At 33.7% G+C, this 16,536-nt stretch overlaps 1 protein-coding gene across 1 annotated transcript in view; it reads left to right on the top strand.

Moving 5' to 3' along the window:
- Positions 1 to 16,536, top strand: part of LOC142332609 (myogenesis-regulating glycosidase-like) — a 96,904-nt gene that overhangs the window by 46,601 nt on the left and 33,767 nt on the right. Inside the window, exon 2 of the mRNA XM_075379146.1 lies at positions 6,360 to 6,439. Within this exon, the coding sequence (XP_075235261.1) occupies positions 6,409 to 6,439 (31 nt within the window). The 5' untranslated portion in view covers positions 6,360 to 6,408. The remainder of the gene's footprint in view (positions 1 to 6,359; positions 6,440 to 16,536) is intronic.

Genomic DNA, 16,536 nt, shown 5'->3' with positions numbered 1-16,536 from the left:
ATTACCGCTGACTTGAGCTAATTATTTACATTACATAATATAGTTTAATTATGATATTACGCCCAATCAATTATGCAGATACAACTTGTGGTTAATAAAATAAATATTAATATAACGCATAACATAATTGGTAAAAACAAAAATAACTAATCAGATAAACAAAGAACATGTCATCAACTTGTTGCAATGTTGAACTAAACAGATACCCGAATGGAGAATTTACCCACCAAAACGTTAGTACTGCGCCGTTGGAAGATACCTCCACATTAAGTCTATTAATAAATACTTTTACAAGTAATAAAACGGTAATTTGTCACTGTGAATTCTAAGATAACAATAATTATAAGTATTTAATCCGTCATAAAAAAATTATAAATACAGAAGTAAAATTAGGAAAAAACCATTAGTGTTACCAGTATCTGTGGTTTACAAAGGAAAATCTGTTATTTTAGAATTTAGTCCAGTATCCACTTCCACACAGACAAACAAAAAAAAAAAGGTAAATTATATTTCGTTACACTTTGTTTAGGTTATGGCAACATTTCATTATTATATGAATAGTTAAAATAAATGAATAATTTTGATTTTATTTTTTCACATAATTACTCCTTCAAGAAATCTTTGACTTCCGTATTGTAAAACTATTCACATAGGTTCCAACAGGATTTCAATATTTTATTAAGTACTTTAATTTCGCCTGGAATTTAATTATTAAAAATATGATAACCGATTAATTGTTTGAAAAAAGGTTTTTTTTCTTAGAAAAACCTTGGATCCTAGCTTTAATTCTAAAAAACAGGTTTGCGTAGTTATACTGGAATAACAATGCAAGCAAGTTAAAAGATTTGTATTAAAAAGTTAGGGCTCCGCATATATTTTACGACCACATAAATATATATTTTATTCTGATCGGTAAACATAATAACGAATCAAATTTATAGATGAATTAAGGAATGTGTAGGTTACAACTCCACATATTAAACAATTTGTGCATTTCGTTCGGAGGTCCCGGGTTCGAATCCCGGTTAGGCATGGGATATTTTCATACACTACCAATTTCCATCAGGCTAATGACCATAGCTGTTGATGCCCGCTCTTTCATAACAAAAAAAAATTTCTGTCACAACTAATATTGTCATAGACAAAAATTATCTGTAAAGGCATTAATAACACCAATAAATACAGTTTTTGAAATTTTTTGTGAAAGATAAAGGAATAAGTAGTAAATCCAAATTTACACACACATCCAAATCCAAATTTACACATTTTCAAACACAGTGCAGTATCCAAATTTACCATCTGCTATAATACCAGTGAGGACTTACCTATATCCCATCTTCTAAAAAATTTGTCCTTAGAAGATGAATCGGAATGTGAGACAGCTGGTAAAATTTGACATGAGGAGTAAAATGAGCCTACTTTTGAAATAGACTCCTCTTTCCTTGAACCTCATCTGATAACTGCTTGTTCTGGTCGACAATATTGTTTTGGTTGAACTTCTTCCAAGCCAAGTTTTTGGGATCTAAGATGAAATGAGGACTCTTCTCCATACTGAGACTAAAGTTTGTTTCTTTTGTCAGGAAGAGTTTCAAGATTTATATACCGAAGAAAATAGTTTATTGTATTGTAACAATATTTCTGCTGTCATGATTCACTTCATCATGAACATACAAGTAACTATAGAATGGAGATCTCATTAATTCTTCAAAAGCTTGTTTAAAAGCTGTCTTTTTACACAATGGCAACAAATTTCCTTCTGTGCCGTTAGCTTATGCGATTAAAATGAAAGAAATATATGATATATGAAAAGCCTGTTTGAAAAAATTCAGTACAAGTACCATTAGACTATATGTTGCAATTTAAAAGTTGTTACGTTATTAATAGGTTTGCAGCTGGCTTAATTTTGTTGTTGCATTTTGTGCAAGTAGGACATCAGGGAAAAGACAAATCATTATACCAGGAAAGAATACTAAAAGCATGAAGCACATTCATTTGGACAGAAGAATATTGTATATCCCCCACTAATTAATTAATTTGTTAATGATTCTTCTACCTACACTCCATATAAAATTAGGGCTATTCAAATTCTTTGTTAAAGCGATAGATAAAAATGGTGCTAGACTCATGTTAGTGACTCGAGCTAGTGCTAGTTTTCTCATATTAGTGACACTAATGTCAAGGAAGAAATCTTTGTAGGCACCCAATTAGGAATTTTCATTAGATGGAGATGAATTTTTTGAGATGGACAATTTAAAGAACTGTTAAGAAAAGATAGCGTAAAAGTTACTTAAAAGTGTTTTGAAAACTTTTAGGAAATCATAAATCCCCAGATTACAGTAACCTTGTGAGTGAATTATTAATTCTTGGAATGCTTCAGTTAGCAAATCTCAGTCATAGAAAACAGATACCAGTGACAGTGGGTGCAAGAATTCTGACAGATTATTGTTAAACACTAAAGAGGAATGTTCCAGATGCCAGACACAAAAGGAAATCAAGAATTACCACATTTTAATTTGAATTGAAAATCAAAGGGAGGGATCTTTGGCACGGATGAACTACAAACACAAACATATACGTAATTTTAAATATTTTTTCATTAATAAGAACAGTGATATGAGTAGGCTTGGATAATATGAGCTGTTTATTGGGTGAGCATATTTATCAAACATATGAAAAGGAATTAATAGGAATGTCCCGTTTTTTCAAGGAAATGAATCAATCACCTTTTAAATTGCAATTATTATTTCTTTCATTACTCCATGGTAACATTTAAATTTATTTATATCATAATCAATCCCATCTAGGTTTTAAGATTATATTATTCCCACAAAACATTCATGACAATGTGAAATACAAAACATGTTTTAAAAAAATGCTTCTTAACGATTTAAAAATCACTCAATCAATTTAAAATTTTGCAAGTAATTAAAAAGGATGATTTAGTAAACAAGTATACTGAATAAAAATGTCAAGACTCAGCCTGTCCTGCTTGAATGTGTCAAGCAGAACACATTTTTAGGTTAAAAAATAACCTAAAAATCTTGATTGTTTGTCACATGAATAGTCATTAAACTAAGGAAGTATAAATAAAAGTTTTTAATTTCTGTTTTATGTAGAAATAACAGCAAAATTTGATGAGACTTTTTTTCATATTTATTATTATTTTTAATATAATTTTTGGTATACACAGATTAAGCGCACATTTATCTTTAAAAAGTGTTATGTAATTGTCTCCATAAGTCATATTTAATAATGAATTTTTTTCTGACATTTACCTTTCTTTTTCCTGTTTAGCCTCTGGTAATTACCTTTCAGATAATACTTCAGAGGATGAATGAGGATGATATGTACGAGTGTAAATGAAGTGTAGTCTTGTACAGTCTCAGTTCGACCATTCCTGAGGTGTGTGGTTAATTGAAACCCAACCACCAAAGAACACTGGTGTCCACGATCTAGTATTAAAGTCAGTGTAAAAATAACTGACTTTACTAGGACTTGAACGCTGGAACTCTCAACTTCCAAATTAGCTGATTTGGGTAGACACATTAACCACTAGACCAGGACAGTGGGTTTCTGACAATTACCTAAGTTTTTGGTTGATTGACATGGCTAGAAAATGACTGGAAAAAATAATGAAAGACATGAGTAATACAGCATTAGAGAAATAGTTCTCTCAAGAAATATACATTTCGTAAAATTGAAAGCATATTTATGTTGGACAGTGCTTCGAAAACAATGGATAATTGCTTAAATTTGGAGACAGCAAAGAGTCTTTCATTTGAATTAATTCTGATAATGGATTCCATTGTAACCAACGTTAAGGAAGAATCTGTCAGTTAATCCAATTCATGAGACGCATTAATGTGCTCACCTTGAAAGTATAATGATATCATTAATTATCATTATTATCAGGAGACAGCCATAAATGGCATCGTAAATGGACACGCTTCAAATTTTCCACAGTTGAACGTCAAGACTGAGAACGCCATTACTGTCAGATGAACACCATTCAAAAAACGCCATTACTGTCAGCAAAACGGGTTACCACCTCACTACCTCCTAGAAGTCTGAGATTCCTCGATTCCCAGGTTGGTGGATTGGTCATGAAGATCCACCTCAATCCCAAATTTGACACCGCTTGATTTTTTTGTTGTGGGGGCATCATTAAATATCGAGTTTTATATACCACCTTTACCTGCTGATCTTGTTGAACTAAGACTTGAATTAACGGCGCAGCTGGAAAGAGTACCCCTGACTTGCTGGCTACAGTCTGGAATGACATCGACTTCAAGTGGGATATACGAGGTGCGACAATAAAGTAATGAGACTTATGTAAAAAAAAAATGTTGCTTACCGTTTTAGTCATGTTTAGTGTTGTCTCCTTCAAAGTAGTTCCCCTCTGATTGCACACACTTATTCCAGCGCTTCTGCCATTGATGGTAACATTTCTGGAACTCATCTTCTGTAATATCCTCCAAGACCCTCGTCACAGCTTTGTGGACATCTTGTGTTGTTTGAAAATGGTGTCCCTTGACCGCCATTTTGACTCTTGGAAATAGAAAAAAGTCGCACGGAGCGATATCTGGTGAATAAGATGGCTGTGGTAGTACTGAAATTTGTTTTGAGGTTAAAAAAAATTGCTGTACTGACAGAGCAGTATGGGATGGCGCATTATCGTGTTGCAGAATCCAATTATCAGCAATGTTGGCACGGACACGAAGAACTCGTTTACGAAGTCTTTCTAAAATTTCTTTGTAGAAATATTGATTAACTGTTTGTCCAGGAGGCACCCATTCTTTATGAACAATTCCCTTGGAATCGAAGAAGCATACAAGCATGCATTTCACTTTGACATGCGAGCTTTTTTTGATCTGGGTGATCCCTTTGAGCACCATTGCGAACTTTGGCGTTTTGACTCTGGATCGTATTGAAAAAACCAACCTTCATCACCAGTGATAACACGGCTCAACAAATCTGGATTGATTTCCGTTCGCTCTAACAGATCGGCTGCCACATTTTTCCGTGTTTCTCGCTGTTGTTGTGTGAGATTTTTGGGGACCATTTTTGCACAAATCTTTCTCATACCAAGATCTTCAGTTAATATTAGACGAACCGTTTCTCGATTGATGTTGAGTTCTTCTGCGATCATTTTCACAGATAATCTTCGATCAGATCGTACGATTTCACGCACCCTGGTCAAGTTGACATCTGTCCGTGAGGTTGATGGTCGTCCACTGTGGTCTTCATCTTCAACATTCGTTCAGCCTTCTCTAAAAATTTTATGCCACCGAAAAACTTGAGCTCTTGACATAACCTCCTCTCCAAAAGCCTTCTGAAGCTTACCATAAGTTGTCGTCGCGTTTTCACCCGATTTAACGCAAAAAGAAATGCCATACCGTTGCGCAATATTTTGCGGTTTCATTTCTGTGATGAGAGACACAAACACGTGTTCACTTATTACAGCACAACTCACGACTGAGCAGTTGCATCAATGTGCCGCTTGGACTAGAAGTAGCTTATAGACCAAGGTCAAATATGGTGTGCCTACGCAAGCTGCAGGGTCGCCACATCTTGCAAAGAAAAATCAGTCTCATTACTTTATTGTCGCACCTCGTATATCGTATTACAAATGGTCGTAGCGCACTGAAAAATTTTTTTCTACCATCTCGACGTACGTGACCCCGTAGGGGAAGACACCCTCTCGGTTCCGAGCCCTTATAGGCTTTACCGCAGGTCATCTTCGAAACCTCGGCTTTTGACATACTCCAGTCCGCCTCGGCCGCCACCGATGCGAATGCCAGGAGTGACATTCCCGTCGGTGTACTACTATTTAATGAACTCAAAACAAAATACATCTCATCGAGTCTTAAGCAAGACTGAAAATACCTAACTAAACAAAGGAACTGAACTAACTACCCGTAGAAGGTAAAATGTCAACATACAACACGAAACATCCCCGCATGTACGTATTAAACAATGCGTACAAGGTTGAATACAGACTAAAAGTAACCGGTACAATATAACTAAAGAATATACAGCCATCTCCGAATTTAGATAATTTAAACTGTTTTAAAGTTAACTTTTCACTTGGACAGTCTAATATAGTATTCCATATCTTTTAGTAAAATTAATCATAAATGCAGGTACAAAAGAATTTTGTAAGTAATAATTAAAAAATTAATTAACTTAATGTATTTATTTAAGATTTAATAGTTTTATCCATTTTGCTTTTTGTATAAACTCTTACTTGTAATTTCCTTATATTTGTTGTGATGAACATTGTAATCAAAATACATGTATAATATTAGATTTTATTATAAATTACAAAATAAATGATAAATATTTTATATATGTTACAGAGGAGTCGTGCGATTGCTATTGACAGAGTGTTCTACGAATAATATTCAGATGAATTTCATTTTCATTCTGACTTTCAGCGGTAAATAAATCATACTCTTTTCTTTATTAATTATTAACTACATTAATTTATTAAATTATTTTCTTTATATATGAAGTCATCAATACAAAATAGATACAGTTTAATTTAAGATTTTATGGGGATAAAGTTAATTAAAATAACAATACTTTGAAATAAAAGTAATTTGCCCAACCAAGATATCTGACCTTTTAAGACAGATGATCCGATCGCTTTTTTTAAAGGAGTATATACAGTGAAATTTTTTACATTAAATTACATTAGATTATATAATTTTTGTAGTATGGTAAATACATAGTTTTACAAAAGATGTCAGTCATGAGCGCGCGCAGCGATGCACTTCTGTGCTTCAGTGATGACGAAATATATTGTAGTCAAAGCCTTCGATTTTTTGTTGAATGTTCGCCTTCAATTCATCGTTCATCGACAGTATAGCGATTCGATTCATAAACCCTATCCTTCAAATAGACCCGAAGGAAAAGATTCGCATTTGGACAAATTTGGAAAACGTGAAGGCCATCCCCCTCTGCTAAAAATTCGTTCTTCTCTAAAAGATACGTGGACGGACGTATATCGGTGAATCTTTGATGTACGACCCGTTGCTCGGTCTTATCGGAAGAAACCGTACTCTTTCCAACGATCTGTCGAATGAGCGTAGAATTCTTCGAAAATTGTACGGTACACTTTCGTATTGATGGTTTGGTCAAAAAATATTTGCCCGACTATACGATTACCAAAAACAGCACACCTACATCGATTTTCTCATCGTGAAATAGAAGTTCAAATATCTGGTAAGGAGTTTTAATCATCCGATACCTTATCTTATGAAAATTAACATGTCCAGATAAATGAAACCGTATCTCGTCTGATATGAAATACAGCATCGGGTCTTTCTGTCAATCCACAATATTTTCGAAAAGCCAATCGCAATAATAAGACGTTTCGGTTAGTCTGTTCGTGTAAAAATGTGTAACCGTTTCAAATTCAAAGTTTTACACGATACGGTTTCAAATTTAAATCAAGGAGAATCATACGGCAAGAAGTGTATTTTACACCAATTTTTTTTGTAATTACTTACATACATTTTTTTTAGAAATCTTTTTAGATAATTGAAAAACAAAAAAATACAAAGAAATTGTAAACCGTACTTTAAGTCTTGCAGATAACAAAATGATACTGATATAAAAAAAAATCCCTTTCTACCTCCCTTTCGGAGGTAGATTTCACCGGTGCTAAGTAGGGGATAAAAAACCCACCGGGTTGGTCTAGTGGTTAACGCGTCTTCCCAAATCAGCTGATTTGGAAGTCGAGAGTTACAGCGTTCAAGTCCTAGTAAAGCCAGTCATTTTTAAACGGATTTGAATACTAGATCGTGGATACCGGTGTTCTTTGGTGGTCGGGTTTCAATTAACCACACATCTCAGGTATAGTCAAACTGAGAATGTACAAGACTACACTTCATTTACACTCATACATATCATCATCATTCATCCTCTGAAGAACTATCTAAACGGTAGTTACCGGAGGCTAAACAGGAAAAAAGAAAGTAGGGGATAAAAAAGATTTCCACCTTAAAGTTGAGAAAAACTTCATACTCAATACGACAATGGGTTGCTTGTGAAAAAAGGTTTCATATGTTTAGCATACGACAAGCCCATCTTCTTACAATTCCGGCAATATTTTGGTAATCCCTTGCCGTAAGGGTTGATCATATCAAAAATTGTTTCAGACAAAGGTTTTAGGTAATGTTTAGAGGAGTAATGACCACTTTAAACCGATTCAATACTGTGCCTATTAAGGGAAGTATTATATTTTTTGTCTTCAAAATCAAATTTTTTCAACTCCCTGGACCAATTGTTGGTGATATCAAAAAACTTTACTTAGATAAGTTTTAGGCCCTTATTCAAAGAATAGTAGGAAGGTTAAACGAAGTCGATATTTTTCTTAATAAGGAGGTTATAGCGACATTTTGTTTTTTTTAAAAAGCCACCCCATTTCCACTCCCATGGTCCGATTTTATCCGTTAACGAACTCGACCGATATTTTGAGTCGAGTTATTTTTAGGAAACAATTTGAAAGTAATTGGCGCAAAATTACCGCAGTTATCGTGTCTACAAAAAGTGATATATATATATATATATATAGATTCTATAAATGATAAAATTAACTTCACCCAGTCCAGAGTGAAATTCAGAGGTGAACTCTCTCAACCCTTCTACATAAAAACTGGATTGAGGCAAGGAGACGGCCTCTCACCACTCCTTTTTAACTGCGCCCTCGAATTTGTCATGAGAAAATGGTATGAAATAAATCCCAAAAATATAAAAATGGGTACTAAGAAGAACTCCATCGCACTATATTGCCTACGATTTGCAGATGACCTCGCTCTTTTAGCAAATAATATTCAAGAAGCCAAAACACAAATCATGAGCCTTCAAAACCTAGCACAAAAGAAACGGCTTCATATCTCTTTCGAAAAAACTGAACTAATGGCCATAGATCCTCTGGTAATAGAGCACATTACGGTAAACAATCAGAAAATTAAAATAGTAAAACAATTTAAATATCTAGGGAAAATAATAACTTATAATTTAAATGAAAAAGTGACATGGCAAAACAGGACAAATAAAATGATTAAATCCCAAAAATTTACTCGGTCAACATATAACAAAAAATGCCTTTCTGCTAAAACAAAACTTAAACATTATAAAACTGTAGTACAGCCAGAAGTCACCTACGGAAGCGAGACCCTTTTCAAAATCACTCAGAAAAACCGAATTGAAAAAATTCTGAAAATAGAGAGGAGAATTGTCAGAACGTGTATCGATAAAAAACACCAAAAAGAAGGCCGATGGTGGATTGTGCCAAATGAGGTGGTGTATCGAGAAATAGAGCCCGTTACTGATACTATGCGGAAAAAAAGAATCTCTTTCTTCGGTCATCTCATGATGACACCGGAAACAAGACTGTCAAGAAATATCATTGAAAAGCTCTGGTTCCAAAAGCTAGAAGTAGGATGGATCAAAGAAATTAGAGAAGATATGAAAGAATTGGGAATTTCCCTGACCGACCTACAGAATAAAACTGGAAAAATTACAAAGCTAAAAGACAAAAACATTAGATTTAAACAAAAGACAGACAAACGACAAAATACAACGAAGAGGGTGTTTACGGATGAAGAAAAGAAAGCAAGATCTGAACGGATGAAGAAATACTGGGCAGCTCGGAAGAGTAAAATAACACGCTTTTCTCAGAAAAGATCCAACTAAAATTGACTTAAGTGGTCCCATGTTGGCCGTAAAAGCATAATAATAATAATAATAATATTCTATAAATGTATAAATAAACTTTTGAACTGACAGTAGTTTTGGGGTCTGGGGGATGTAAAACGCGAAGATATGTCGAAATTTTTCGGAAGTCGAGTACCCATTGCAACACTTATAAAATGCTTTCTTATAAAATCACGTAAAGGGTGAGAGACTACAATTCTATTATCAAAATCTGTTATTAATTTAGAATTTTGTTTAAAAAAATATATGTAAAATATACAGACAATAGATACACATAATACATCATAAAAAACGTCAAGCGTTACATATAATAAGCAAAAAATGGAAAAATTTGTTACAAAACTCTTACCGGCCAGATTTCATTTATTAAACAAACTCATATAATTAGCAGGGGTAGTGTAAAGTTATTAACACAATTTTGGTTAAATTTGCTGTCACAAATTCATCATCTATTATTGTTTATATTGCATGTTGACTTATTAGTAATTCAACATCTTTTCTTCAATTACATATTTGTTTTGAAAATAATTTTCACCGTATATTTCACTACAATTTGTACTGTCTTTATTTTAAGTATTCAACATTATTTCAAGTTTTTAACTTTTCAACGTGACGAAAATTCAGTTTTTTCATTGAATGTATGTTTTAACGCAATATTTTTACTGAAGGATATAATGAGAAAAATATGAAGTAAATGCGTTTTCCATTACTTTCTTTCTTTTTTTTTTTTAGCAACAGATGTATTGATTATCTATTTACCTAGTCTTACTTCATTTTAATTACCGTATTTTTATATATAAAAATAAGAAAATACAATATTAGTTTCTTTGACGTTCTGAATATATTATGATAAAAAAATGTCATATGTAATACATTTCACATTTACAGAAATAATACAATTCTTACGATTATTCGTTGTTTAAATAAATGAAACTGGCCCAGTAAAAATTTTGTAACAAATTTTCCTATATTTTGCTTATTATAAGCAACGTTTAAACATTTTTTATTATCTATTATTGTATATCTCTTTACTATATATTTAACATGTATTTTAATAGTTGATTTTTATAATAGAAATGTGGTCTTTCACGTTTTTTTATATCAGTATCATTTTGTTATCTGCGAGACTCTTACCATCCGGTTTACAATTTCATTGTAATTTTTTTGGATATCACTGCGTTTTGTTAGATAATTCTTTTATTTCTATTTTTTTATGAATTACTGATTGTTATCTAACGGATTTATTATTAAAATTTATTGCCTTTCTAGAACAAACAAATTTACATTTTTGTTGAATTTCTCGGCCAATTTTCTTTGCTGATATTTATTCATATCATTCACTTAATACCATATTTTCCCTTTTTTTAATAAAACTAGTATAATGACCTTTACGAATCGAAGTTCCGTGATGTAACATTGCACTTACTTTGTAACTGTAACCCTAGATTTTTATCGTGTCCGTGGACACACGCAGAGTAATTAGGCATTTTGATCGCAAGTAAGAAGTCTATACCACGATCTCCGATACCATTTAAGATTCAGATCGTACATATACTGAATGATGTTGACCAAGCAAACCGATTTGCTTTCTGTCATCGATTATTGGATGTGATACCTGTTGATTCAGGTCATCTAAAGGATTCAGTGGGGCGACGATACGAGGAAGGGTCGACTTCCGCCTCACCCAGTTTCTAACCGGACATGGAGACTTTGGCAGCTACTTGCCGAGGTTTCAAAGGAGCGTCGGCGGAGTGCAGATATTGCGAGTCTGATGATACAGTTCAACATACCTGATTCGACTGTAACAGTTGGTTCAACATCAGGTCTCAGCTCTCAGTGACAGCTACGCCTGGTTGTCAACCACATGCTCCGCACTCGAGATGGTTGGATCGAAGTGGCCAATTTAGCCAGTTGCATATTGACCCTAAAAGGGGAGGAAGAAGAGGAGCCTTTTTAGAGCATATTATTAATTTCTTTGTAACTTGATTTCTTTTGAGATGTAACCATTGTAATATGTTTTGTAATTTATGTGTATGATTTTCTGTATTATGAATAAAAAAAAATTATATATATACACCGAAACGTGGCGACGTATAGAGCCAGGAAGGCAGTCCCTTTGCGTAGGAAATCTTGGCTCACCCGCATGAAAGAGTGGGAGGAGTTTGGGGTGTTTCTGATGATGGCATGGGGAACCCTTACCGTTTGAGAGGGTGCGCGAGAGGGGAAGGACATGCGCAGTGCATGTCCGGATCCTTGTAGAGTAAAAACGGGGAAGGGTAGCACCCCTTAGGAGGGGCATTTCGGCTATTCAGAAGAGGAAGTCGGGATGTCCCTGTGATTCAGGGAAGACGCCGATGGGTGGTCTCCAAGATGAGTCAAGATAGGGAGGCAGACTACCGCCACGATACCCGGGAGCGACCGACGCAATGCCTAACGGTGGTTCTGGTTGTTCCTGGGGTGTTTAAAAAAGGAAGAAAGTCTTCTAAAAATCTTTTGAAGAGTAACAAGACTCATTTCCACGTTTCCTGCTTAATCAATAAACAATAATTTTGCTAATAATCAAGTACAAGTCTTTAAAGCTACACGAAAGTCCGTAGCCATACTGTCAAAGTGTCATCATTTGGAATTATAGGGTAATATTTCTTTGAGGACTTGTCGACGACCCAGGTAAATTCATAACGCTATATTATAAAAATTCCTTCGGCCTGAATTATCTCGTCATGCTGTTAATAAAATTACGTTTATTTCAGCAAGACTGTGCTACGAACCACACTTCAAGGTTTTTAATGAAATTTTAAGGAAATTATTTTCTAATCACATCATCTGGAAGAACGGGACGTTCCGCGTTTTGAAATATCACTAGATCTGTCTGGATATAATTTTTCCCTTTAGAAATACTTGAAATCAAACGTTTTCCAAATACCACCACCACGCACCTCCAGAACCTTAAAGAACGGACCCGAGGAAAGTTGGCTCGAATTCATGTGACCACGCTACTGAAAATCTGATGACTTACACACAAGACACATATGTGAAACAAAATGGTAGCCATCTTTGAAATGTAATCTTTAAATAATTGTAAATAATATACCTTCATATTATACCGATCTTTTTACAACAGACCTGAATAACGGATTCCTACCATTTAAGAAGAAAGTAGTAGAAAATACAATAATGGGAGGAGTCCACAAAGGGGCCAAAAAACCCTTTTAGTGAAAGTAACAGGTCCGTTTAACAATCGACTTTTGAAATACTGCCCGCTGACACACTTAAATTGATGTCGTTCCATGAGAAGAGTTACCGACCAAGGTTTGGAATTTTATGGGAAAATGTGAGGCAGCGATCATTCTCACGCTTCGAGTTGGGTCCGGTCCGGCAAGTAAAGAAGGTAGGAGTATAAATACACCGGAGAAGACCGGTTGAAGGCAGTTTTGCGAATGAATTTAAGCGAGACGTCATTATGTTAGTCTGAGAGATGAGGGTCTGTGGGATGTAAATTCTGCGAGATGTCAGTCTGCGGAAAGATCTAGTTTAGTTCGACGCAATTCCGGTGACGTTACAAGTAACTCCACTTTTCCACTTACAAGTAAATCCACTTGTTTTCGGAAAAAAAGAAATGATTCGGTAAGTAAGACTACAAGTGAAAGAGATAATTTAATAAATTTCATTCATAAACTGTTAGAGTAGTTTTATTTATGAACAGCAAAGGTATTTGCAGTGAAAGAACGTTATACTTGTCTTATCTACTGAACGAGTACTATTGTTGTTAATACTAAACTGTTGTTTAAAAGTGTTCAAGATTGTCTTTTGTCAATGGGATTGAATTCTGGTTTTCATTATTTATCAACGTGTCAATAAATCCTGACGATTACTTTAAATTCTGTTCCGTATGTAACCATTGTTTATTATTGGCATTTATTACTACTCGTATTATTGTTGTTCTTGTTGTTGTGGTTGTGACTACTATTTTTATTATTGAGAATGTTTATTACTATCGCTTATTATTACCATTACTATTGTCATTATTATTATAATTGATTTGTCTTGTTTGAGTATGTTCTTTAAATAATAAATTGTAATTATATAAATATTTCCAATTGTCAATCTCTCAATATCCTAATCGAGCCACGAACACGTGACAATATATAATAATTTCATTTCATATATAAAAAAAATTATGACGTAATACTTTTTTTATTTATGGGTGGTTTTTAATCGTCCGATTCACTGCCGCACTCTGTACAAACAGCTTTCATAAGATATTAAACTCATTAATAATAACAGTGGTGATATTTATTAGAAGTAATTCGAGTATTAATAATAAAAATTTGCAGTTTTGGGGATAAAAGGCAATAGGTAAAAATTATAAGTTTAAACCAAATTTAATTACATGGTTCCTATATATTGATTCTTAGAATTATAAACTTGTTTTATAAAAATTAACTAAATATTAATTCTATTATTATGCTGAAAATCATGAAGTGGACAAGAAAAAACAAAGTTGTCACAGTTATATTCGGTAAGTAACCTATAATTTTAGAATTAATAAAACCACAATTTACAAAGTTGCAGTTCACCTATATCGTCATAGTAATATACCTATACCTACACCGTCAGAGTAATTTTACGACCAGAATCAGTACATAATAAAATGTTTACGTTAAAAAGTAGAAACCGATCAAACATATGAAACCAATAATATTTTAAGAAAATAACGGGTGTTTCAAAAAAAGCGCAACCTCTTTGTTTGACGTGAATTTATTACAAAGATTTTAATGTTAATAAAATATTTATACAACAATATTCAAATTACCTTTAACAACTTTACAATAGATGTTCAAAATGGTTTCTTGTGATCCCGATGCAGGTTCGTACACGTTTCATATCATTTGCAGCCACTTTTCGTAATGTTTTAACTCACTTTCAGTATTAGCCTTTAATTCGTCAAGTGTATGAGGTTTGTTTTTAAAAATTACACTTTTTAAATACCCCGAAAGGAAAAGGTCTGCCGGTGTAAGATCTCGGGATCTTGAAGACCACAACCCTTTTGATATCAAACGATGGCCAAAAAATTCCCGTAGCATATCATTAGCATATGACACGTTGCGTTATCCCGACATTCGCGTTCGTGTAAATCTAACATGGCACTAAACAGTTTGACTAAGTCGCGATAAACCACACCGTCTACAGATTTATAAAAAAATAAAGACCTTATTACATAATGCCGAGAGATCGCACACCAAACACCAATTTTACGTGCGTGTAATGGTCGTTCGTGAAAGCGTGAGGATTTTCAGACCTCCATATTCGGCAGATTTAACTGTTAATGTAGTCATCCGAGGGGAAACCGAGCCTTGTCGCTGAACTAAACAATTCTCAATACCGTTATCATCAAAAAGAGAACGAAACCGACGATAATACTGCAAACTTTTCCTTGGTCTACTTCTTTCAGTTCTTGGACGATACCGATGCGATAAGTAAGCGATTATAATTTTTTAGGAGCCCTGAAAGCTGTAGATAGTGAAAGCCCGGCCTGTAAAGATAACTTTCTGAGCGAGTAAAACGTTCTTTCGCATCCTCCAGAACCTTTACTGTTAACAGTGACGGTCGACCTGTACTTTTCCGATCTTGTACACTACCAGTCTCATGAAATTTATTAAACGAGATATTGTCGACTTTTTAGGAGCTGAAGAATTGGTAAATGTTATTCGAAATTCGTCTTTCCCTCGTTCATAAGATTTATACGCGCACTAAAAGTCTCAATAATAAACACACGTCGTCCTTGGAAAACGACATAAACACAATAGTCGAATTTATACTGGTATATAAGGACATTTCAACTGTTATAAGCTGCTAACCTTGAGTACAGGGTTGCCAACTGACATGTAGGGAAAATAAAATTTATCTATGCGTGACTTCTACTTTCTTAATCTTAGGATTACTTCCTTTTTGAAACACCCGTAACCACGGGTATTATACACAAACACAAACAACAGTTGTTAAACAATTGGTTGTTTACCAAATATGTTAGCATATTATACGACGACGCATTAATATACTAGATGTAAAAGTACTTCTCACTGTTTTTTTTCACCTAACGTAAAAATTATAATAAATATTTTTTTTTACAGAAACGTATGGAATATAAGAAGAATATATATATACTTTTTTTTTAACTTAAATTTAATCAATCCATGATGTATGAAGCTAGATTTAGTTCCAAATTCAGTTCTGTAGACCTCATCTCACATCTCATTTCATTTGTACATTTTAACAGGCATACAAAAAATTCCACTGAAAATAAGGAAGGGCGAAAAGAACGGTATTAATCAATAAATTTCGTAGAAATATTCTCGACTGTAATGACGTATTAAGAGATAAAATATTGCATGATGTATAAAAAAAAAAAAATCTCTTCTGCAGTTCTCGTTAGTTATCTACAATATATACTATTTTAAAGCTTTTAATTTCTTACTACTGACAAAACTGTGTTAACCATTAATTTTCTAAGGAAATATTTTTTCCCGTGATGATGTAATATCAGATAAATGATAAACAACCAATCCACATTCCAAATAGATCAATAGAATAACAGTTACCTCGTAATCCATCTCATTGTTATTTTTTCCGTTAATATAAGAATTATACGACATTACGATTTAAAAATAAAATCAGCTAAAATGGAACAATAGCCCTCATCGTTGTACACTTTTACCATTTACTTCTAAATTTCACAGGATAATACTGAATTCACAAGGAGATGCGATCAATCTACTGCTTAAATAATACTACTCTACATTCGTAAAGATG

Source organism: Lycorma delicatula, chromosome 11 (genome assembly GCF_047948215.1).
Source record: "Lycorma delicatula isolate Av1 chromosome 11, ASM4794821v1, whole genome shotgun sequence".
NCBI lineage: Eukaryota > Metazoa > Arthropoda > Insecta > Hemiptera > Fulgoridae > Lycorma > Lycorma delicatula.
The sequence above is the reverse complement of the archived record's forward strand: the minus strand, read 5'-3'. Positions and strand labels throughout refer to the sequence as shown.